Source organism: Asterias amurensis, chromosome 18, assembly GCF_032118995.1.
Source record: "Asterias amurensis chromosome 18, ASM3211899v1".
Classification (NCBI taxonomy): domain Eukaryota; kingdom Metazoa; phylum Echinodermata; class Asteroidea; order Forcipulatida; family Asteriidae; genus Asterias; species Asterias amurensis.
This window is the reverse complement of record NC_092665.1, coordinates 7,364,147-7,388,985: the sequence shown is the minus strand read 5'-3', so window position 1 is coordinate 7,388,985 and position 24,839 is coordinate 7,364,147. Positions and strand designations below refer to the sequence as shown.

At 38.5% G+C, this 24,839-nt stretch overlaps 3 protein-coding genes across 4 annotated transcripts; 2 read left to right on the top strand and 1 right to left on the bottom strand.

Moving 5' to 3' along the window:
- Positions 1–93: 93 nt before the first annotated feature.
- On the bottom strand, positions 94–6,198 carry LOC139950269 (beta-1,3-galactosyltransferase 6-like). Its single transcript, XM_071948887.1, has 3 exons — positions 5,810–6,198; positions 4,678–4,745; positions 94–3,773 (listed from the first exon to the last, which is right to left on the bottom strand). The coding sequence occupies exon 3, from the start codon at positions 3,760–3,762 to the stop codon at positions 2,758–2,760; it is 1,005 nt and encodes a 334-aa protein (XP_071804988.1). The 5' UTR covers positions 3,763–3,773; positions 4,678–4,745; positions 5,810–6,198; the 3' UTR covers positions 94–2,757.
- LOC139950268 (beta-1,3-galactosyltransferase 6-like) lies at positions 6,048–10,354 on the top strand. 2 transcript variants are annotated; one of them, XM_071948886.1, is made up of 2 exons: positions 6,048–6,052; positions 7,546–10,354. In XM_071948886.1, exon 2 carries the CDS (start codon positions 7,597–7,599, stop codon positions 8,536–8,538), a length of 942 nt encoding a protein of 313 aa, XP_071804987.1. In that variant the 5' UTR covers positions 6,048–6,052; positions 7,546–7,596; the 3' UTR covers positions 8,539–10,354. The 2 variants fall into 2 exon arrangements, with proteins under 2 accessions (XP_071804987.1, XP_071804986.1); XM_071948885.1 differs by lacking the exon at positions 6,048–6,052 and adding an exon at positions 6,445–6,670.
- A 2,956-nt stretch (positions 10,355–13,310) lies between these two features.
- On the top strand, positions 13,311–22,754 carry LOC139950261 (uncharacterized). Its single transcript, XM_071948879.1, has 7 exons — positions 13,311–13,602; positions 13,831–13,891; positions 14,879–14,967; positions 18,223–18,318; positions 19,076–19,204; positions 20,849–20,911; positions 21,509–22,754. The coding sequence occupies exons 1-7, from the start codon at positions 13,531–13,533 to the stop codon at positions 21,674–21,676; spliced, it is 678 nt and encodes a 225-aa protein (XP_071804980.1). The 5' UTR covers positions 13,311–13,530; the 3' UTR covers positions 21,677–22,754.
- The last annotated feature ends 2,085 nt before the right edge of the window (positions 22,755–24,839 follow it).

Here is a 24,839-nt window from a genome sequence, read left to right as displayed (position 1 = left end):
CACTATTTAGCATTATTAATACAAGGAATTTATTATCTATAAATACATTTCTTCTTAAAGGCAGTGGACAGGACACTATTGGTAATTACTCAAAAAAGTTATTATCATAAAACCTTACTTGGTAACGAGCAATGGAGAGCTGTTGATACATGTAGTATAAAACATTGTAAGAAACAGCTCCCTCTGAAGTAACATAGTTTTTGAGAAAGAAGTAACTTTCCATGAATTTGATTTTGAGTCCTCAGAATTAGATTTTGAGGTCTCTAATTCAAGCATCTGAAAGCACACAACTCCGTGTGACAAGGGTGTTTTTCTTTCATTATTATCTCGCAACTTTGACGACCAATTGAGCTCAAATTTTCACAGGTTTGTTATTTTATGCATGTGTTGAGATACACCAAGTGAGAAGACTGGTCTTTGACAATTACCAATGGTGTCCACTGTCTTTAATTATTGTAAAACACAAATGACATGACTATGTATTTTTTGGCATATGAACATGACAAACATATGTATGCATAAAACATGTCTTTATTAACACGTACATGAACTTTACATTAAACTTTATCAAAGCACCTTTTAAAGAATGACATTTCACAATGATTTTCATTAAAATGCATTTTACTTTTCTGTTAATCTGTTATAATGGCAATGTACTTGGCATGTCTACTCGTAATCTTTCTTTGGGGGCAAGAGAAAGCAAGGGCTCAATGGGGACTTTTGGACTGCCTGGTGGCAGCAGACTTACCAAGTAATATCGCATACCAGGTAATATCGCATCCTCGGAACAATTGAAATTTATATGGTAAGTCTGCTGCCACCTAGCGTTCCAGATTCTCCCATCGAAGGCCCAAGCCAATACCCTGATACATCTATAAATAAGGACAATTGTATACATCATGATCTCATTAAAGGCAGTGGACACTAAAATATAATTGTTGGCATAAAAACAATGGAGAGCTGTTGATAGATTGTGAGAAAAGGCTCCCTCTGAAGTAACGTAGTTTTTGAGAATGTAGTAATTTGAATTTCTCACTAAAAGGTATCAAATTCAAGCATCTAAAAGCACACAACCACCTAGTGCAACAGGTGTTTTTCTTCCATTATTCTCTCGCAACTTCATCAGCGAATTAAGTTCAAGTTTTCACAGGTTTGTTATTTTATGCATATGTTGAGATACACTGAGTGAATAGACTGGTCTTTGACAATTAGCCTACCACAGGTGTCCAGTGTCTTTTAACACAAGTTACTCCTTGAAACATTGACGTTCATGTTGCAGCATTTTGATTGGCTTTACCTAAAATGATCGGTAACTGCATAGTACTCTTAACATTTAAAAATACAAAACACAAAATTAATTCTACTACCCTAATGGTACATGCAAAACGAAACAGTATTAGTAACAAAATCTTATATAATTCTTTGGGGAAATATAAAACTACACTGAAAGTTTTTGTTTGAAAAGATTCAAACACTGAAAGTTTTACCAGTTACTACTGTACAGTTCATTCTCTTAGTACTTTGCGCTCTGAAAAAAAAGCTTTAAAACTTACAATGAATTTTAAATGTTGTGACTGGCAAAGTGTCAAGTGTGCAGTCATTGGTCATACACAAATACAATTGATCTGTAAAGCTAGAAGTAAACATCAAAAACAACTACTAAGTGACTGAACTTGGCAAATACAATTAAAGGCAGTGGACACTATTGGTAATTACTCAAAATAATTATTAGCATAAAACCTTTCTTGGTGACGAATAATGGGGAGAGGTTGATGGTATAAAACATTGTGAGAACCGGCTCCCTCTGAAGTGTCACAGTTTTCGAGAAAGAAGTAATTTTCCACGAATTTGATTTCGAGACCTCAGATTTAGAACTTGAGGTCTAGAAATCAACCATCTAATCGCACACAACTTCGTGCGACAAGGGTGTTTTTTTCTTTCGTTACTATCTCGCAAGTTCGACGCCGATTGAGCTCAAATTTTCACAGGTTTGTTATTTTATGCATATGTTGAGATACACCAACTGTGAAGGCTAGTCTTTGACAATTACCAATAGTGTCCACTGCCTTTAAGCATTTTGTTATCAAGGTTTCAAACTGGCCTGACCAACTGATGACCTATGTGTAGGATGGTTGACAGCAAGCCAAGCTTGGAATGCAAAGTATAAAAAAACGTGATATTCATGCTCATATTTTGTGCACCCCTTCGACTTTCATCCATGAACTTTCATCATGGAGCATTTTAAGGACCAGGGGCATGGATGGAAGCAATTGCCTACATTGCCCCTGTATCAGACCTGGCATGTAGCAATATTTGCTTTATTTATATAAATGTCGAATGTAGGTAAATTAACCATGTTAAGAATGCCACTTGAGTTCAACCTGTTATCAAAGTGTCAAACCGAAAAGGGAAAGTAAATCTTTGGTTTTGATGGAGAAAAAGACAAATTTATAGACCTCCTGCATAACGCAAAACGCTACACTGACGTACACGTTTTCACGCACAAAGAACGGCTGTCGTCCAATCATTTGCCTCTTTTGACCCCAGTGAGGGTGCCTTTTTACCCCAGTGAGGGCACTTTTTGAGCGTGTGACGTCACATGCTGCAAGGCCGGGGTCTATTCCCATTGTCCTAGTTATATATTTGTTCTACTACTACAAGATATCAGAGTTGACTGGTTCATGCGTGTGAACCCACACCCCCTTCCCCTTTAATACTTGCATAGGTTGGAAGTCCCTCGTGTCTTTTGACACTTCTTTATGGCACCCCTTCAACTCTCTCACAGCATTCGGTCGGGACCTTGTCCCAATTGTACACATATGACAATCTGAACTGCTGCTCCTTGGCACACATTTTCCCAGTTGTCTGCAACTGCTGATACTTTGATCTCATGTCTTGAATGGTCTGTTTGTGTGTTACGATGTAAACATTCCGGCAGCCACGAGATTTGAACTCGGTATCAAACCTTGGGTCATGCTCTCGTTTAACATCAATGGCAGCAAGCCATGACCCAACAGAAACATCTTCAGCATGGTACTTTTTAAGGTATTGGGAATTACTTGAGATGAATTTAACAAGATCGGCTGATAAAACATAACCCCCTCCTAATGCATACGGAATATAGCGATCACAAAGTACCCACTCAGCCTCTGCATAGCGCCCTGTACGGTGAGCATGTGCCCTCCCATCAAAGAAACCCCAGTAGAGTCTTTCTCTACTCTTAGTCTTCAGCTCTCGCACCATTGCATCAAGTCTAACATATGTATCATCATCAGCCTTCATAACATACTGAAATTCAACATTCCTATCCAACCATACCATCATCTGAATCACTTTATTTGTCAGTGAACCGAATGCATCTTTCAGTTTAGGCAGAAAGAGAAGATCCTTGTGCCGAGCCTGTTCTGCCTCCAACATCTTCATATCTGAGGCCGACAGTTCAGATGTGCCGACAACAAACTTCGGCAGGACATCCTTGCCATGCTTCTGAAGCCAAGTTTCTCTGATTGTGTATCTACGTTCTATAAGCTGTGGGCCTGTCAATATCAACACAACCAGGAAAGCAGAGAGTTTTTTCTTGTTGGTTGGATCACTCTTACCCACTTCGTGCTGGTTGGAGGAGCGCGGCTCACACGTCACAGTGATTTTATTCTGGTCACTGGAGCTGTCACTACATGTTGAGATGTAAATGATGAACATAATGAAGACACATGGCACTATGATGAGGAACTTGTTCATGGCTGGTTGTGTCTTTCTACCCATAACGTAAAAACCTAGTGGGACAAATAAATGAGCAAGATGATGAAATCATAGGGTAAGAACAGTTTAATATAATAATAACAATAACCAATTTTTATATAAAGCGTCTCAAAGAGCTTCCAACATTATTATCCCTGGTCACTGGGCCTTAATTCATTCCTTAAACCATCTCAGCTCCCTGGGAGTATGCAGCCTGTTGTGCAACATTAATATGCACTACTCGGCTAAATCAATCACAAGAACCGTCTCTGCCCTCACAGGTACCCATTTACCCCTGGGTGGAGAGAAGCAATTATAGTTAAGTGTCTTGCTCAGGGACACAAGTGTCATGACCGGGATTCGAAGCCACACTCTGCTTAACAGAAGCACCAGAGCTTTCAAGAGTTCGGTGCTCTTATCCACTCGGCCAAGACACCCAAATTTACTTGTAAGTATACACTCGGCACCAGAAATAATCAGTACTGTCAATACTTGGTTCAGCACTTATCTCAAAAACTGTACAACTTAAGTTTTGATAAAAGGTGACTTCTCAAGATATCTTACCTTTACCTATTCCATACCTCAGGGATCCATTGTACGTGTAGGTCCGTTGGTTTTCATTTTGTACACAAATCCCATAGGTCAAAAATTAATTTCTCAAAAACTACAGCACCTTTAATACAGTAAGTAATAATTTAAGGCAAGCTTTCTACTATCATTCACTTCAAACAGTGTAAGTTTAATGTAAATCTGTTGACATTGTGTTTTTTTGTGTTACAAAAAGTACCCTAATCCTTTAAATTGGCGACCGAACCAACAACTATGTTTTGGTTGATAGCAATAATTATTATCGTCTGTTAATGTTGCCAAAAGTAACCTTATGGTATAAACCTTGTATGTGCATCATGCAATTGTAGATGTCAAATGAAAAAAACTTACCAAACTTGATGATGCTTTCTTGTGAAGCTCAGTTTGTAAAGTTCAAGAGCAACATTCGGTCAAAGTTCCTGAAACAAAAACATTGATCAAACCATGAAGGTATAACATCATTGTACCTCATAATATGGAACCATAACTTACTAACCTTAGTAAGTTCAAAAACGGAGGCATACAATTTGTAGGCCGCTTACTATTATTTTTATGGAGCACAAAGCTTTTTGGGAGTTCACGGATAGATTTTCAAATAGTTTTACTTGTTGATAAATATTTTCTTTCAACTTCAATGTATTTTCTTTCTATTATAATGTATACAGTCTTCTTTAGACCGATGTAATATCCTCCAAGCAAGTCCAGAGGGTTCCATGATTTGATGGAAGAAGTCCAGTGGCAGTCGGCCAAACTTATCACTGGATTCACCGACAACTCAACTTCCTAAAGACAGCTCATAACAAAAACTAAAAAAACAGTCATTGCACTTATTTAGGTTTAATGAGATTTTTAGTGTTGTAGGCTTATGCCTTTTATTTTTAACATATTAACACCCATCCATTTTCACTCAGGTATTTTTTAAAGCTGTTTTTGAACTGATTTGTTGTCCTAGCATTGACCACTTTGGGCTGGGAGTCTGTTCGAGTTATCCACTACTCGCTGTGTGAAGAAGTGTTCTCTGAGATTGAGCCCTTTGTTGTTATTAAGCCCTTTTAGGTTTTTTGGAAGAGCTTCATCATGTCATGCCCTCGACTTGTGCTACTCTTGCTTGTGCTGGCGTCTATCCACAATCTAGCCCCACTTGTGTGGCCAAGGATTCAGCTATCCATCCTTGGCCACACAAGTGGGGCTATCCACAAGCCCCTTACTTAACATGCTTAATTAAGAATCTTGAATGTTTCGATGAGGTCCCCTCGCACTCATCTTACTTCCAGGGGAAAGAGAGCAAGTGCCCCCAATCTTTCTTCATAATCATAGAAGATGCATCCCTAAATACTATACATGTATTTGCAAACTTGTACTACAATTACAAGTTGTAGGAAGTCTTTAAAATTAAGAAATATTTGCATTGTTTACAATAGTTAACTTGTTAATGTATTGTTAGCATGTGTTTTTAAAATGTGATTATTATATAGATACTCACCATGCATATTTTCTTTACCGGTACACCGTTTATGATCACCACAAAGCTTGCCACGGTGTCGGTGATGGTGACGCGTCAACACCAGTCAGCACTGCCCAGCCGTCAACAAACCAACGAGACGACTCCCGGCCGGGGGAAACACACACGTACATACATACGGTCACACACGCACAGCACAGGCCACAGTTGCAAAACTCTGCCAACGTTGCACTTTTCCCGGTGCAGTCCAAATCGTTGCACCTGGTAAGTCAATCATCACGCACTGCCAAGTCGGCTGCCCTGATCAGGTCAAGGTTCCCAGCGGGAAATGTCATTTCTGGAGGAAGAGCAGATCAAATTTCATACAACACTTTTCAATCTGCTTCATGGAGGCTGCCATCTTGACTGGTGTTCACTTTATTAATCAAACATAACTTTGGATTGGATACCAGCGAACTTCAATCAGTCTGGACCCATGGTTCATGCTCGTACAAAGTATTAAAATACAAACTGGGAGCCAGATCTTTGCATAGTGGGACTGTTTCAACCTCGTCCCCATGATTTACTCTATTTCCAGTAGTAAAGAGCTGCAAACCTTGTACTGTTTGACATGCCCTGGGGGACGAAGTTAGAATTAATTTTGAAGATGGCGGCGCCCATGGCTTCAGCTATTCGAACGGAATTATCTTCTTTGAACTTTGATTTTGAAGTTTCAACAAAAAAACCGAATACTCAATGATCATGTTTCAAAGCCTGGTTGCTTCAAATGCTTCTTTATCTAAAATCCCAGTGCAGATTTTTAAATGCGGATACACTAAATAATACTAAAAATAGAAAATGATGGATCGCAAAGGAACGCGTGTTAGTTTGGGATTTGGAAGGGTGAGTTGCGCCGTTGTTTTTTACTTCCCTTTCTTCCTCCATGCTTTGATTGAGTAGTAATTTTTTCTGCCATTGGTTAATTATAGCGGAAAACAGTAGCATCCATAAAAAAATTAGTAGAGCAAACCTTGCTTTATAAAATATGGTAATTTACCAATTGTAATAAATGTAAACCGTAGCCAATTTGGCATTTTGGCATTGGTACTGGCATTGGTAGTCCTAGCATGGAGGTAGGATTAGCAAGTCTAAATTCGGCCCGTTTTATTCAAGTTGAAGAAATTTTAACCATGTTTTTATTGCTAACCATGTTTTTTATTGTTAACCGAGCGATTGCTACTGCTAGCTGTACTTACTCTTGTTACTTTTTGTCATGTTGCGACCGGGGGGGGGGGGGGACCTGAGGATGTTTTCAATCGATTGGGCTAGTATAAACATTTTTAAACAAGTGGTTTTTATGGGAGACAGGTTTAAAAAAAAATATTATTTTGCTAAAAGTAAAACCTTAAAAATTTCTTTAAAAAAACAAATCGGTGGTTTTGGAGTTAATTCAGGGCGGATAAATTGGTGGCGACGTGCGGAAAATTAGCCCCTGCTATACAGCTGTTTGGTACCAAACGGGTTCGTACCAAACTGACTTACCTGGCACGGGTAGCTTTTGGCAGAGATGATCATTGAGTTAATTTGATCTTGCTTGATATCGGTATCTCCACATGTACTTGGTTTTAGAAAAAATAGCGCAGTGTCTTTTGGATGCAAGACAATGGTGAGCAGAGCTTAATTAAATTTCCTGACACTACACATGCATGGATATTTATAATAAACACTAAAGACAAAATATACGATTTAATTTATCTATGTCTCAATATTTTTTTCAGGTTCTGACTAATGCTACAAAATGTAAATCAGTTGTGAAGCTTTTGCTGCTCATGTGTTTCTCCTGCTCTATGCTCCTTGTCATCTTCATCACAGCTTGTGTGAACGACACAACCAACCAAAACAATAGACAAGCATCCTGTAATCCATCAAGCAATCCACTCCATGAAACGGACAAGCAATTGTCTGCATTCCTCGTTGTGTTAATAATGTCAGGACCAAAGTTGTTGGAAGGAAGGTACACGGTGCGTAGCACATGGTTGCAGAATCATGGAGATGAAGTCATCTACAGGTTTGTTTTAGGAACATCTGGTTTATCATCATCAGATATGAATGCATTGGAATCAGAACAGAAACAGTATAATGATTTACTTTTACTTCCTGATCTAAAGGATTCATTTAATTCTCTAACCAGTAAATTAATAAAGATGATGGTGTGGTTGGACCAAAATGTCGACTTCAAGTACCTGCTTAAAGTTGATGACGATTCCTTTGTACGATTAGATGCAATGCTTCATGAACTGAGGAGTAAGTCAAGAGTGCGGTTATATTGGGGATTCTTTGATGGCCGGGCACATGTCCATAAGAATGGCAAATATGCCGAAGCTGATTGGGTACTGTGTGATCGTTACATTCCATTTGCTGTTGGTGGAGGGTATGTGTTATCTAATGATCTTGTCAACTTTGTCGCTACGAATGCTCCGTTACTAAAGAAGTACCACGCCGAGGATGTATCGCTTGGGTCATGGCTTGCTGCAGTTGATGTTCATCGAGAACATGACCCCCGCTTCGATACTGAGTACAAATCCCGCGGTTGTCGCAACAGTTACATTGTCACTCACAAACAGAGTGTGCAAAACATGAGAGGAAAATATCAGCAACTCCAGAATATTGGACAGATGTGTGCCAAAGAACAGCAGTTTAGAATGTCTTATGTTTACAACTGGGAGAAGTCCCCGTCAGAATGCTGTGAGCGTGTGGAGGGTGTACCTTAAAAGTAAAGTTTGTGTAGTGTTAAAGGCACTGGACACTATTGGTAATTACTCAAAATATTTGTAAGCATAAAAACTTACTTGGTAACGAGCGATGGAGAGCTTTTGATAGTATAAAACATTGTGAGAAACTGCTCCCTCTGAAGTAACGTAGTTTTTGAGAAAGAAGTAATTTCTCACTTAAATATTTGAATTGAAATCGAGACGTCAGCTGAGGTCTTGAATTCAAGCATCTTTCATTATTCTCTCAATTGAGCTCAAATTTTCACAGGTTTTTTATTTTATGCATGTTGAAATACACCAAGTGAGAAGACTGGTCTTTCACAATTATCAAAGGTGTCCAGTGCCTTTAAGCTGCCAGTATAACAGTTGACAGTGGAGTTCGCAATTTATTGTTTACCTTTGTACATACTATTTTTTATGAATGACTATTTACATTAAGTTTAGGGATGTGATGGTGCACCCCATTACACTGTATAAAGTGATGTCATCAATGCGATGGACAACAAACTTATGTTATAAAATATTTGAGGGGCATTACTGTCAGTTATTGTTAGAATGGTTTCACGTATCTGGGATTATTGACTCTTTTGTCATATACAAGCGTCTTTCATAGGTCAGCTTCACTATTTTTTGTTGAGTTTAAATTGTTCATAATAGCAATATATCTACATACAATGTAGGCCTAGTATATGTAAAATGTTATATTTTAATGCTTACAATTTCAACTTTCTAGCTAAAGCTAGAACATATCAAACAGACGACGTAAAGTTTGTAAACCGTTTCAATTGATTACTTAGTCGTTCGAGTGGATTACTAAATCGTGCAAAGTAATTATTAAACCGTTTGAACGGATTACCAACAAAACATTCGAACAGATTACCTAACAGATTACTAAATGAATGTTTTTGTTATGTTACTACCCCGGCCTACAAACCGGTATGAAGTTGTTCAATTTCACTAAATTTGTGATACAATTAAAAAACACAATCCACAGCATTCAAATTTGCAACTCCTCTTAGATCACATGTGCATAAAACTTACACGGTCTATGATGATGATGATGATGATAGTATAAAACATCCCTTAAAATATTTCTGTCTGAAATGTCACATTTGATGAGAAACCAATCAAACTAAATTCCCGTTTGGAGTTTATCGCTCAGTGGGCGTTTTATTAATTTATTTTAATAATCGATGTCATGCAAAATTTGAATTTGTTTTTCACTATTTTCTCGTGACCCAGATGGCCGATCGATCTCAAACTTCTACAGGTTTGTCAGTTTATGTATATGGTGGATTTATTACATAAAGTGCTTACACTGCCAGCAACTGTTTTGTTAGCAAAAACCAATTCTGAGTGTTCCTTTAACATGACTACTTTTTACATTGGTTAACGAAAGAAAAAAAAAAAAAAAAATGAAGTTTGAACACTGATCAGTTTTTAAAATTAAGACGTTTTTAGCTTTTAGGTTTGCATAAATATATTAGTTTGGTGTTTGTTTTAGGAAAACAGATGGTCCAATATTTATAGAAAGAAAACCAAACCCAGTATCATGCATGATAATCTTGCAATATTATAGCTTAGTTCAGTTCTACTTATATATCAATAGCTCAATCTTTGTATATATTTGTTGGTGTGAGTTTACGTATTTTATTTTAATAAAACAAATATATTTTTGTACACGTATTTGTCGAAATCTACTTGTTAAAATATTAGTATCATGACGAGTAATATTCCTGTGTGGTTAGTGTACAATGTATCTAAAACTGTCATCATGCTGGTATGTAAAGCTACAGCGATATTTTCCTCAACACCCGAGTAATATGCCTGTGATATATTTTCTTCACATGACCCGGGAAAGTACTGAGTATACAGTGCTTAAAGTCAGTGGACACTATTGGTCATTACTCAAAATAATAATAATAAGCAAAAATTTTTACTTGGTAACAGTAATGGGGAGCTGTTTATAGCATAAAACATTGTGATAAACGGCTCCCTCTGAAGTTACGTAGCTTTCTAAAAAGAAGTAATTTTCCACGAATTTGATTTTGAGACCTCAGATTTAGAATTTGAGGTCTCGAAATCGTGTAACAAGGGTGTTTTTTCTTTCATTCTTATCTCGCAACTTCGACGACCGATTGAGCTCACATTTTCACAGGTTTGTTATTTTATAAGTATGCATATGTTGAGATACACCAACTGTGAAGACTGGCCTTTGACTCTTACCAATAGTGTCCAGTGTCTTTAACACACATCGGGTGTTTGGGTAAAACCCCAAATTAATATTCTTTATCCACTACGCAAATTTAACATCTCTTATATCGTAGCGGTACCCGCTGCCAAAACATAGGATTCGAACTGCCTCTAGCTACCGGTCTCCGCAGAACACAAAGAGCAAGTAAAGAGGCAAAAGATTACATATCTCAATTAGAGATAAAAGTACGAAAGAAAACTGGAATAAGAGACATCATAGGGACAATAAAACAAGCTAAAAAGGGCTGGACACACTGTCCGAAGAAATGACAATGGATGGACAACGAGAATAATGGACTGGCTACTAAGGACAGGAAACAGGAAAAGAGGTAGACAGAGAAGAAGATGGAGAGATGACATCTACGTGAGGAGGGCTAGGCTACATCTTACACTGGATGAACACAGCCTAAATGAATGTATAGTTTTGCTCAAACGATCTTTAAAAAAAACCAAGTCAGGTGTGGCGGTTTCAGTCTTCCGCCGTGTTCAGTTTTCCGGGTGACTTAGTCGGTCATATCAGCACGTTGTTCGAACGGTTTTAGCTGTCCGGCGTGTTCAGTTTTCCGGGTGACTTGTCAGATCATAGAGTAAGGACACTCTATGGTCAGATACTCCGCGAGTACCCTGGCGAGTACTGTAGTTCTCTCAGCAGTGACCCCACATTGTTTATATTACGATTCTTTTCTGTGTAGTCACATAATCTCTTGCCCCATCTTTACATGTATTCATGGGTACAACTTCAGGCAGGTCACACTCTGCTTGCATTAAAAAAAACTCATCCGATCCACGCGTTTGCCGCTAGTTGTACTCGACTCGTGGACGCCGCCATGACAGCTACCGGAGGGTAACGGATGACTCAATACGGCACTAAAAATTGACTACTTTCGCTTGCTGTGCGCATCTGTGCGCAGGCATTGCATGACGTAATGCTACCGTATTTGGTCATTTGGAAAACTGAACACAGCGGAAAGTTGAAACCGCCACACCTGTGTTTATCAGCCTCGCTACCACCGGGGTTGGGTGTTTTAAGGAACCGTTGCCTTGGATCGGTCGAGTTGGTCTTTGAAAAGCGTTTGTAACCGTTTTTATAAAATGCATATCGGTAGAAAGATGTTGTTAACATAGAATACAATCATCCACACAAACATGCCTCGAAATTGCACGGTTTTCCTTTTACCTCGTTCCTTTTACCTCGGCCATTTATGGGAGTCAAATTTTTGACTCACATAAATGGCCGATCGTGTTAGTTCGCACAGTAAAAGGAAAACCACGCAATTCGAGGAAAACTTGTGTGGATCCTTGTATTCTACTTTTAAAACATCTTTCCAACCATATGCATTTTATAAAAAACGGTTACAAACGTGTTTTATAGACCAACTCGTCAGATCCGATCCAAGGCAACGTGTTCCTTTTAAGGGTATAATATGTACTTTTTCCTAACAAAAAACACAATGTCCACAGATTTACATTAAACTTACACAGTTTGAAGATTATGATAGTAGAAAGCTTCCCTTGAAATTTTACCTACTGAGGTGCTGTATTTTTTGAGAAATGAGTAAAAGTAATAATTTTCGTCTCAGTTTTAGCATGTAAAAACATATTAACCAGTTACTCATGGTTTTGGTATAATATCATAACTGGTTAAGGGGATTTTACATGCTAAAATCATTTTGGTCTCATGAGACCAACATGATTTTGTGTCTTGTTTTACTCATTTCTCAAAGACTACACAACCGTAGTTAGTAATATTTGAAGGGAAGCAAACCCTGTAAGTTTAAAGGAACACGTTGCCTTGGATCGGACGAGTTGGTCAAAACAAAAGCGTTTGTAACCGTTTTTTATAAAATGCATATGGTTGGAAAGATGTTTTAAAAGTAGAATACAATGATCCACACAAGTTTGCCTCGAAATTGCGTGGTTTTCCTTCTACTGTGCGAACTAACATGGTCGGCCATTTATGGGAGTCAAAATTTTGACCCCCATAAATGGCCGACGTGTTAGTCGACGAGGTAAAAGGAAAACCACGCAACTTCGAGGCATGTTTGTGTGGATCATTGTATTCTACTTTTACAACATCTTTCTACCCATTATGCATTTTATAAAAAACGGTTACAAACGCTTTTCAAACACCAACTCGACCGATCCAAGGCAACGTGTTCCTTTAATGTAAATCTGTGGACATTTTGAAAAAGTACCCAAATCCTTTAATATCGCTATTTCTTTATTCTCTACGAACGAAACGAAACAAGTTCCTTTGTGATATCAGACTTTATCAACCTTCTACCCATTGAAGCAGCAGATTATCAAAGTAAACAAAAATAGATGCCTCAGTCAAAAAACTTGCCCTGAATGAAATTCAACTACTTCATGCGACTCATGGAATTTGGTTGCTGACGGGACAAACTTTTATAAGGTCATGCATGTATTGTTTGTAATTCACACACGATCTGATAAGTCATTTATATAAACAAACATTGGTTTTTTTTTCGTTTTCTTATCAATTATTATAAGTATGAGTAACTAATGAACGAAAATCAACCCAAAGTTCCTATGGATTATATTTGACTGCGGGTAACGTCAATAGAATTTATCAGTTCAAATTTGCACTTGGAACTTTACGTCCAGTACTTTTCAGTCAGTGGTAGAGTGGTATCTGGTCGACCGTGAGCGCAATACAACTTCTCGATAGAATTTCTTGTAAAGATCTTCTCGACGTACGGTGCTTCTTATTGGCTCAGCATGGCGATTATGTACAGGTGTTGCTGCTGCAGTGTTAGGGCTGGCTCCCTTGTGGTAGCTGTCTGGTCACTGGTAGGTCGTTTTTTATTAGACTTTTTTGGCCATTATTTCTCAATCTTGTCTTAGAAAGTAGTACAAATTGGCCGAGAGCTTTTTAGGCCGATTATGCAAATAATGAAGATCGATGGCTGTGGCTGCCCTTACAACGAACATCAACCCGAAAGAAGAAGAAGATGACTACATGTTTTGTTTATTCGTGTGTATACTTGGTTTTTCTTTTCTCACTTCTCACCTATCTAGATAAGTGGAGGATGCTCCGTTGTTCAGAGCTGCGCAGCCATTGCTTCAACCTACGCATCGGGTAAGGACCATTCTTGTTCGCTTTAGAGGCACTGGTCAATAACTGGTAGTTACTCAAGATAATTATTAGCATAAACACTTGGTAACGAGCAATGGAGAGCTGTTGATAGTATAAAACATTGTGAGAAACTGCTCCTTTTGAAGTAACGTAGTTTTCGAGTAAGAAACTTTAGTATTTGAAGTTGATTTCGATACCTCAAAATTAGATTTTGATGTCCCGAAATCGAGCATCTAAAAGCACACCAAAAAAACTTGTGACAAGAGTGTTTTTTCTGCCATTATTATCTCGCAACTTCGACGACCAATGAGAGTTCAAATTTTCACGGGTTTGTTATTTTGTGCATATGTTGAGATACACCCAGTGAGAAGACTGGTCTTTGACAATTACCAATAGTGCCCACCGTGTCTTAAGCCAATTTGTTTTTGACGGGAATTCTATTTAAAAACTGTTTAAAACGTGGTTTGTTAACCATTTAAACGTAATTTTGATATTTGGTACACTTCTGATTTGTTCGTATAAATAATTGATTACAAGATCAGGCCCGAACCTCAAGGTTGGGGCGCGTCATGTTTATGTTTTAAAAAATTGGGATGGATAACTGAAAAGGGGAAATTTGATAAATTGAAGATGCGACTGTTCGTCTCAAAATGAATAAAAGAATCTATTTACAGTAAATAGCATTATTACAGGCTATGATTCTGCGGGTTGGATTTGGGAAACGGTGTTAGATTAGAGTGGTTTTACAAATTCCATGTTTATCAATTTTGTCTTACTTTTGTGCCATAGTTTTCGAGAAAGAAGTAATTTTCTACGAATTTGATTTCGAGACCTCAGATTTAGAACTTGAGGTCTCGAAATCAACCATCTAATCGCACACAACGTCGTCTGACAAGGGTGGTTTTTTCTTTCATTATTTTCTCGCAAGTTCGGTGACCGATTGAGCTCAAATTTTCACAGGTTTGTTATTTTATGCTTACTTTCTTGAAGTTGGTGTACGAGTTGTGGAGGGACTGGAACTTTGTATCAATTTGCTGCTTTGTTTGGCTGCAATATTGCTGATCGTAGGGGTTGTTCAGGTAAGCACGTCCCCTGAGACACATTGCTACCATCAAATGTGTGCTAACCACTACCCCCCTTCTTGTGAGCGGTCTAGTGTTGCGGTCTATTGGGTGGCTGTTCGAGTGATCGGGTCCGGGGCCCAATTTAATAGGAGCTGCTTAAAGTCACCTGGAAGTGGTATGTTTTCAAAATAAAGCTTTTGTCACTAATATAATGTGTGTTTTGATGAGTGGAATGTGAATAAACAGTTAACTAAGGTTTTAAAAAATCAGTTCTTATGTTATTTACAAATTTAAGAGTAGACCCCGACCCAAGAGGGCGCTGTTCGTGACGTAAATCGAGGCAGACTTTGCCTGTAATGCGTAGAGTAAACACAATTGCGAAGTACATGTACGGACCAAGTCGTGAGTTTGTTTGTTTAAAAAAAAAAATGTTTTTTTTTTCCGGCAATGCCGACCAGGTTTATTGCTGCTGAATGCAGAAAAACACTTTTTGAAATGTACCAACTCACGACTTGCACGTACATGTACTTTGCACGTGTGTGTACTATACGCATTGCAGGCAAAGTCGATTGACGTCACAAAAGGGGTAGGCGGAGCCAGCCCCCAAACAACTTTATATATTTTTTAAACATATAAATCGTGACAAACAATTACTAAAAAAATTGTTTTATTGTTCGTAAGCATATACTCTTATGTTTGAAAGAAAAAAATTCTATTCCCAGGTGACTTTAAGCTTTTTAGTTTTACACATGACTGACCAAAATGTCATACATTGCTTTTAATTCAGTTGCTGTTTACTATGTTGGATTTTACTCTAAGCAATGATTTTGTTCTTAAGCAGCTTTATGAAATTTGATCCTGGTCATGGCATCACATTAGCATTGTGTCCCTGTGAGCAGTCCCTAACATGATGCCCTATAACCGTAATATGTCGTCGTCCCTCTTGTGTTGTACGTTGTATGATGCACGTAAATGTGGGCTGCAAATCATGTTACAAGTCCATACGATATCTTTCTCATAGTTTGAACATGTTCTTCATAGAACTATACCACGGTATATGAAGCGCTTCAAGGTGAGTCGCCCATCGGATGTGTGTGATAAGCGCTGTGTGTTTTGGTTTGTCATTATTGACACGATATTCTGACGATATTTAAATGCCAGTCGAACTCACTGTTCCTGGATGACCTTGATAAACTGCGCACTTGTACTTTGACATGTACACGGATCCGGTAGATGCAACACAAAGTTTGTGCAAAAGCAATCACCTTAAACTTGATTAATTAATAATATTATCCCCTGCGTATAACAAACATCGGCCAAATGCTTTGAGAAGCGGAGTAAACAGAGTCAATGTACAAAAAGTTAACAAGGTTATAAAATGTAGTTCAATTATAAACAAACGTTTTTTCTATCGTTTTTATGAGATGATGTTGCAGTTAGATTATGAGACAGTGCTTAATCACAGCAGACACAACTTACTGCCGCCCAAAACACGATGTTCATTATCAATGGATTGCCGTATATGAACCCAGACCTATGGTAGATCCGGCATTTTTGTTAATGTAAACTATTTCTCACAACTTATACGGAACTCAAATTAGGCAACATTAAAAATTGACTTAAAATATTGATATTTTCCGAAAGCCCAGTTACTTAAAGATCGTGGAGTGCCCGGCCGCATGCGTTGAGCCGGCCCGGTTCGTATAGCTGCGAATGAGAATGCGATACAAGTTTTGACGTCACATATTTGGAACGAATTATTCACACCGTTCGCTGCGAATGTGACGTCAAATTCGCAGGAAGAACCGGACTTAAAAGCCCAGTTTATACTTCCTGCGAATGCGGAGGCAAAGCGAATGTTGACGTCACAAATTCGCAACGAATAATTCGCAGCAGTTCAACTCTGCTCAACTCACCTGCGAAAATCGCTGCGAAGGGCAGTTTGTGATGTCAAATTCACGTCAAATTCGCATTCGCAGGAAGTATGAACCAGACTTAAGGCTTCCAACCTTCTTCCCAGGCACACACATTACAGTTTTTTGTCACAGCGCGAGTCGTAAGGCAATACATTTGCTCTTTCGGGATTCTGTTCCCAAAAGACATGTGTATAACCACTACCATGCAGAGTTGAGACTTCCTGTAAAGATTTATGCAAGGTATAAAACCACCAAACTTTCCACGCTAAGTTTACTGGAAAAGTTGAACACAATAAAATTGCGACCATGATTAATTAATTTTTGTCCATTTTCATTGAGAAAAGGGGCGTTAGCATTTTGATTGCACAGTTACGACAATAATCATTGTGGATTTCTTCCAGGATACGCAACGAGATGCGCAATGCAGGTTGTAAACAGTTTTAGTTGAAAATCACATGTCGGGGGAAAAGAAAGCAATAACAAGTTAAAGGAACACGTAGCCCTGGTGGCCTTACACTTTCGTATTATACTACAGTGACGTCCTGGATATCAGGGTACATTTCTGGGGTGGAAAATTGTCAAAGCTTCTTCAAATCTTACCTGCAAGAAGCCACTAATTTCAAGATTCACATTCCATGGCAGCATATATTTTTCTGCGGTGAGTTTTGGTCGTCATATGTTCTTCACAAATCCGTCATTTTTTTAACGTTGGGAGCTGCATTATTTCACGAAAATGACGGATTTGTGTGGAATATGAGGAGCAAAACCCAACGCGGAAAAATGTATGCCGCCATGGAATGTGAATCTGTTGAAATAAGTGGCTTGTTCCAGGAAGATGTAAATTATGAAGCTTTGAATATTTTCTGCCCCAGAAACGGGCCTTAATAGTTAGGACTCTGTATCTGTGTATAGGGCTAAATGAACACGTTGCCTTGGATCGGTCGAGTTGGTCTTTGAAAATTGTTCTGTAACCGTTCTGTTATAAAATGTAATGGGTAGAAAGTGTTGTAGAAGTAGAATACAATGATCTACACAAATAAACCTCGTCGACTAACACGGTCGGCCATTTATGGGAGTCAAATCTGTGACTCCATAAGTGGCCGACCGTGTTAGTTCGCGACGTAAAAGGAAAACCGTGCAACTTTGAGTGCCCCTTTGAGTGATACTAATTGTGTGGATCATTTTATCTACTTTTAAAACATCTTTCTAACCAATGCATTTCATAACAAACGGTTTCAAACGCTTTTGATAGACCAACTCGTCGGATCCAAGGGCAACGTGTTCCTTTAAAACAAACTATAATTGCTTTCATTGATAATATTTCTGTTGTTGTTTATGACTATTATTTTTGAAGAATACTAAAGGAATGTTGATTCCATTCGTAGTCTGCCAGAGCGTGTTCATCCTGTTTTATGGTGGTCTTGCAATTACAGTCATCGTTTATCTCTGTGTAAGTTCATTTCTTTGTTCAAGTGTACGCTGTAAAAACAGTTTAGAATTTCTATGCAATTTGTAATTGATTTTAACTAACCCCAAGTTAAAGCACTTGTTTCCAAAATTTTGGTCCAACCAACATTAGATACAGCGGCTTGGAGATTCAAAATAGTCTTTGGCGCTCCTACTTCGGAAATAATGGGCAATTTGTGAACTTAATAAAATAAAGATCTTAGTTTGACACAGTGGCTAGATGCATTGGTACATATCAGTAAGGAGAATAACAGTCACTGTTTTAAAATGTTTAAAATGTGTCCACTCCTATACAAAGAAAAAGTTCTAATTTATAATTCCATTTTAAAAATTGTCAAAGTCGATTCGACTGATTTCGAAGACCCCACAAATCGCCTGTTATTTTGTGTCGGTTGCAGAGATTTTGGTTTTCACTGCAAACACGTAATTCTCACATTTTGATGAATTTTAATATGCTGTATTAATTTGGTTTTTACCCATACACCGGTGTGTTATTAGCACTGTATAGTCCTTTCCCGAGTCATGTGAACAAAATATCACAGTTATGTTACTCGGGTGCGATCCGAACCCACGACCATTGCAATTCTAGAGCAGTGTCTTACCAGCTAGACTATACCGAGGTAGCTAGAGGCAGTTCGAATCCTATGGTTTGGCAGCTGTTTAATATTTAAAACTAAAAGACGTAAATCGAGTAGTTTATTCCTAAACTAATTTGGTTTCCCATGAATATGTTTGATTAGGTCGGGGGTGAATTCAACTATTTGAACTTGGAGCCTCCTCTTGATGTGGACCCCGCGGAATGGGCGGCGCTCGTCAAGGCTGTTTACATCAGTGCGGTCATAGTCTACGCCCTGCTCGAGATGATTCAGGTGAGACTGTTAACAGCCATACGCATAAAGAAGAATCACACAAAAAAAAATCCTGAAAAGTACAGCTTAATGGGAACACAATTTGTGTCCCATTCTGCCCCGATTTGCCCCTAGGCACTGGACACTATTGGTAATTGTCAACGACCAGTCTAATTGTGGGCCCAATTTCATAAAGCATGTAAGCAACAAAATTTGCTTAGCATAAAATTTCTTCCTTGATAAAAACAAGATTACCAGCCAAATTTAAATTTGTTGCATATTGCTGGTTATCGGCATTCGGCTGTTGTTTGCTTATCCTGAAAATCACGTGGAAATCTGGTTGGTAAACCTGTTTTTATTAAAGGCAGTGGACACTATTGGTAATTACTCAAACTAATTATTAGCATAAAAGCTCACTTGGTAACGAGTAATATGAGGAGAGGTTGATGGTAAAAAAACATTGTGAGAAACGGCTCCCACTGAAGTGACGTAGTTTCGAGAAAGACGTTATTTTCGAATTTTTTAGAATTCGAGGTCTCGAAATCAAGCATCTGAAAGCCCACAACTTCGTGTGACCACTATTTCTTTCAAAGTTATCTCGCAACTCCGACGACCAATCGAGCTCGAATTTTCAGTTTGTTATTTTATGCATAATTATGTTGAGATACATCAAGTGGGAAGACTGGTCTTTGACAATTACCAATAGTGCCCAGTGTTTTTAAGGAAGAAATTTCATGCTAAGCAAATTTTGTGTGTGCTTACAGGCTTTGTGAAATTGGGACCAGGGCCGATTTCACAAAGATCTAAAATTGATCGTGACTGCAAATCAATCGTAGTTGCTTAGTAAAGTGTGATGTCACAATACAAATCACTATGGTGATACTGAAAATTGGTCTTGCGATGAATTTTATTGCTTTGTGAAATCGGCCCCTGCAGGTGTATCTCAACAAGAAAAAAAAAACCACTCTTGTCGAAAAGGTTGTGTGCTTTCAGATACTTGAATTCGAGACGTCAGCTGAGGTCTCGAATTCAATTCAAGTACTTTTGTGACTAATTGTTTATTTCACAAAAAAAACTACGTTACTTCCGAGGGAGCCGTTTCTCACAACTCTCCATTGTTCGTTACCAAGTAAGTTTTTATGCTGACAATTGTTTTTAGTAATCACCAATATTGTCCAGTGCCAATGATAAAAATATTCCACTTTTATAATTCTTTCAACCTTCATTGATATAATACATGCATCCTATCTTGCACCAAATAATGGAGAAAATAGGGACACTAAAATAAATTGTATAAAGTTAAGTTTTTTAGTGATTAAAAACTGTCCAAAATCCTTGACATGTAGTATCAGTAAGCCCACGTGAGCAATTTAGGGTAAAATTTTACTTATATTATCTCAAAACTGGTTGTCTATCCCATCTTCCCCTGGTACCCTACATCTAGAATGTGTGTCTAAAAGTGGTCGAATAAAACCAACATAAAAACGACCAACCCGACGAGAACGATCACCCCCGAGAACGATTGGAGCTTATCAGAAGGCAAACTCATGCTTACCATCACCCCTTCGTCACTCAACATAATCACCATTAATCAGCACAAGAGCATGTGGGGAAAACATGAGTTGATTTTAATTTAGGTCAGTTATGATTTTTTTTGTTCAATAGTTGCTGTGTCTTTTCTGTGTGATTTCGCAATATCAAGAGCTTCGAGATGGGCGTGGTCGAGGGGTGAGTAAAGGCAGTGGGTAATAAACTCGTGTTTAACAAAATGTTCATAAATTGAGAGACCGTTATAGGAACAATGGCTTGTTCCTACCCGACAAGAAAGAAAGAAGAAGTGACACATCTGCTTCTAAATGGTTAGCCGGCAAAGATTACATGTCATCGACGTATTGTGATTCCAGATCATGTTCTAATACCTTTAAAGAAGCATTGCTTCCCGGCACCTAAATAACACTTTCTAAATGGAAAGGGGAGAGGGAAATATGTGACTTGACCAGGAGCCCATCCTTTAAACAGGGGTTATATTCCCGCGGAGCTGTTTCCAGATTCACTTGCCCTTATCAACATCAGTGTGCAGACAGAAGTGCTATTCGTACGACATCAATTTAGCAGGGCCCCTTTGCTTCATTTTTAGCAAGGTTGTTGTAAAATGTAGCAATTAATGCAAGAATTTACAAGAGGTTGGACAATAGAAAACTGGTTGCCTTTCACACTGGGCACACATTTTGCAAAATTTTACAACCATGCTACAGTTTAGCAAGGGACCCTTGCTAAATTGCTTTCGTGTGAAAGGGGCTTAAAGCATTTTTTTTTCATTTCCAGCTTCCACCACCAGGCACTACAATCATTATTCAGCAACAACAACACAGTGGGTTTAACACCGATATGGGAGGCTACGTAGCACCGACCTACAATCCAGCTGTTGCACCTGCCGTCCAAACGCACCCGCCGACCCTTGGTGACCAGAACGCCTACTACTCTAAGCCTTGAATGATAAACCATCAACGTACGAGTTCAAATCAAGGATATCATTAACAAAATAATATCTGCCATTTTTATAGTGATTTCTCAGCAGAAGATTTTTAGTATATAAAACTGCTCGTTATAGTATAAAATAAAGAAATTGACTAATAATCAAATCGCAATGCGACGGGTATCTTTCAGACGCCATGATGCAATGAGAATCCACTGTGACCGCTATACATTATTATGCTTAGAGCAGTAAACTCTACTCTTGGGTCAGGTTCAATCCGAATCCTACAGCGGAATTCGTTTACCTCAGCTATAGTAAGAGTAAAACAGAAATTAATGCAAACAAAATTGTAAAGTTAACTTTTTACCAAGCTTGCAACCGTTTGACAACACTCACTTTGGGAGTACTCCAATAATTAAGTTCTCTAAATAAGTTCAATTGAATTAAAGGAACTGTCAGGGGTCGATTTCACAAAGAGTTAAAACTTAGGAATATTATTATTATTGGTTGTTTATTAAAACACATTCAAACATCGCAGCTACAAGCTGAATTGAGTTTAAAATAGTCCTGTGATATATAAAAAAACGCATGGCTAGTTCTAAGTTAGGAGAGTTACTCGTCCTAACTCGAGAACTTGTCCTAACTCGAGATAAGACTAGTCTTAACTCTTTGTGAAATCCACCCATAATAGTTACATTAAAGACACTGGGGTAGATTTCACAAAGAGTAAAGACTAGTCTTATCTCGAGTTACAGGGCGAGTTACTAGTCCTAATATAATGATAATATCAAAGTCTTATATTATAGCGCACGTATCTACCAAACAAGGTACTATACAAACTTTCAGAAAGATAGGTTGTTGCAGTGATGAATTCTGAGACCAAATAATAATAAACTGGTAATCATGGTATTCGTGATCAAAGTCAATTGCCAATTTGTAAGAAACAAGATACTGAAAAGTAGATTTTAATTCTGAAGGAGGTAAATACGGTTCATTAAATTGTATTAAATATAAATGAATGCCTAATTAACATATTAACGAGCTGTGTTTGTATAAATAATAAACAAATCATTGCAATCTTGTAATTGTCTGTTTGACTGTAAAATATAACTCTTGTCCGACTTACGCATTAATGCCATCTACTATACCATGTGCCGGTGTCAGATCTGCCATGCAATACTGTCCGCCCCGGACACTTTTGAATATGCAATCATGTCCGGGGCTATGCAAAAACCGTCCGGTGGACATGTACATTACTGTGCATGATGAATTATTGTTCACGTATTTTTTTTTATGATTGCAGCGAATGTCCGACGGCCGAACATTTCACATGTCATTCATAACATGCACGTAGTTGTAAAAAAAAATGGCGAAGGTTTTCCGTCGACACCAAAGGCGTTTAATTTACTGCAAGGACGGTTTTTGCATGGGGCGAACACAACTGCATATGCAATTGTGTCCGGGCGGACACACTTGCATATGCAGCAGCGTCCGAGCAAACACGATTGCATATGCAAAACCGTCCGGCGGACATTATTGCAGGATAGTATTGCATAGAAGACATAATTGATACGACACAGGCCTACCATCTAATTATTGCGTTCTGGCAAGTCTGAATCTTTCGTATAATCTCAGTCAGTTGTGGGGCGTTGGATGAGGGGGGGGGATGAGAATGGGGTCTGTCCTAGCATGAACACTGACGTAACATCGAGGCTCGCGAATAACGCCAGAGAGTGGCCTCTAGGGGTGCACCCCACCAAATTGGAGAAAACAGAGCGTCGAGCTCATTAATATTTTGTAGGCCCTGAAAATATTCTATATTAGACAGATTTGAGAGCCCCCAGAAAGTGTTTCAGTGTAAAAAATGTGCCCAATTGTGATGGGGGTTGTTGACTTCCAGCTTTAGGCATTTTGGATGACATAGGCCCTGAAATAAATGGTATTATACAACACCCAATCAGATCCTTGCCATTTGATTGGAGGATTGTCCGTCACGTGATAGCAAATAAAAGTACCATTGCACGCTGAGTCACTCACCGTGCTTTTTCGTTCTATCCGAAAAATACCATTGCACGCTGCCAGCGTGCAATGGTACTTTTCGAACGGAACGAAAAAGCTGAGTAAAAACATCACTACGTGCGCGTGTCTTTGGTAACGCAGCAGTGTTACTGCAAGGCATATTAGTAAAATTACTAGCATTCGGCTTCTACAATTAAAAATTGTAGGCCTACGCTTTGTTTCTTTTGAAAGTTGTATCTTTCAATCAAAATGACAAAGATCTACTTGGATGTTATATAAAACAAATAATGAATGTTTTTCATTCGTGCAATGGTGCGAATAATATGTTCATTCGTTGAAAGCTGGAATGTTCCATTCAACTCAGCTCCGCCTCGTTGAATAGAACATTCCATCTTTCAACTCATGAACATATTCGCACCATTGCACTCATAAACATTCATTATGTGTATACTATTTGCTGAGAGGTGTAGAAACATTTTTCAAGATTGATGCTCGGACATTTTGAAAATTAGACATGTGAAGGGGTGTTTTTACTTGGAGGGAGAATAACTCGACGGGCCCAGGGACTCCCCATATAAAATTGAGCAGAGAATAAAAGTTCAAGAGTCAATCAATAATTTTCCTTTTCAAGTTAAAAGCTGTGAGACTTTTAAGTATTTTTCGTGTATTTTTAAATATTGAGCATTTTGCACTGTGTGCTATGGGAGATTATAACACCCCTTGCAAGTATTGTGCCTGCTCATTGGTTTAGAGCGCGTCACATGACATGTCTTAGTTTTGCTAGACGACGGCCGTGTGATAGAGCGTCGGTTTGCCATGCGCTAGTCCGAAGACTAGCACACGGCGCCGTGCGCTAGTAGTCCGACAGACTAGCACACGGCGTGCAGTACCCAGACGTCCGTTGCGTGTACGAGGATGATAAATTAATAGTCTGTAACCATTTCGGATTGTCCGACACTACATGCAACACAGTAGGTAAAAGTGTTTGCAATCTGTGTTCGCGTCGTCCGTGGATTGTAGCATTCAGGTCTGTAACTTAATAATAATAATACAGGTTTTAGAAATGTTTGGGGTGTTATTATACAAATATTGACTGCTTCGAGTGCTATGGTTAAAACTATGACTCCCGAGGTGATCCACAGAGCGTTCTATTTTCGCCTC

Bases quoted from the DNA above. Each gene is read 5' to 3' on its own strand.
- LOC139950269 (XM_071948887.1), bottom strand. From the start codon at position 3,762: ATGGGTAGAAAGACACAACCAGCCATGAACAAGTTCCTCATCATAGTG.
- LOC139950268 (XM_071948885.1), top strand. From the start codon at position 6,626: ATGATGGATCGCAAAGGAACGCGTGTTAGTTTGGGATTTGGAAGG. The intron at 6,671-7,545 runs GTGAGTTGCGCC...TATTTTTTTCAG, and splicing joins TTAGTTTGGGATTTGGAAGG to GTTCTGACTAATGCTACAAA.
- LOC139950261 (XM_071948879.1), top strand. From the start codon at position 13,531: ATGGCGATTATGTACAGGTGTTGCTGCTGCAGTGTTAGGGCTGGCTCC. The intron at 13,603-13,830 runs GTAGGTCGTTTT...TCACCTATCTAG, and splicing joins TGGTAGCTGTCTGGTCACTG to ATAAGTGGAGGATGCTCCGT. The intron at 13,892-14,878 runs GTAAGGACCATT...ACTTTCTTGAAG, and splicing joins TGCTTCAACCTACGCATCGG to TTGGTGTACGAGTTGTGGAG.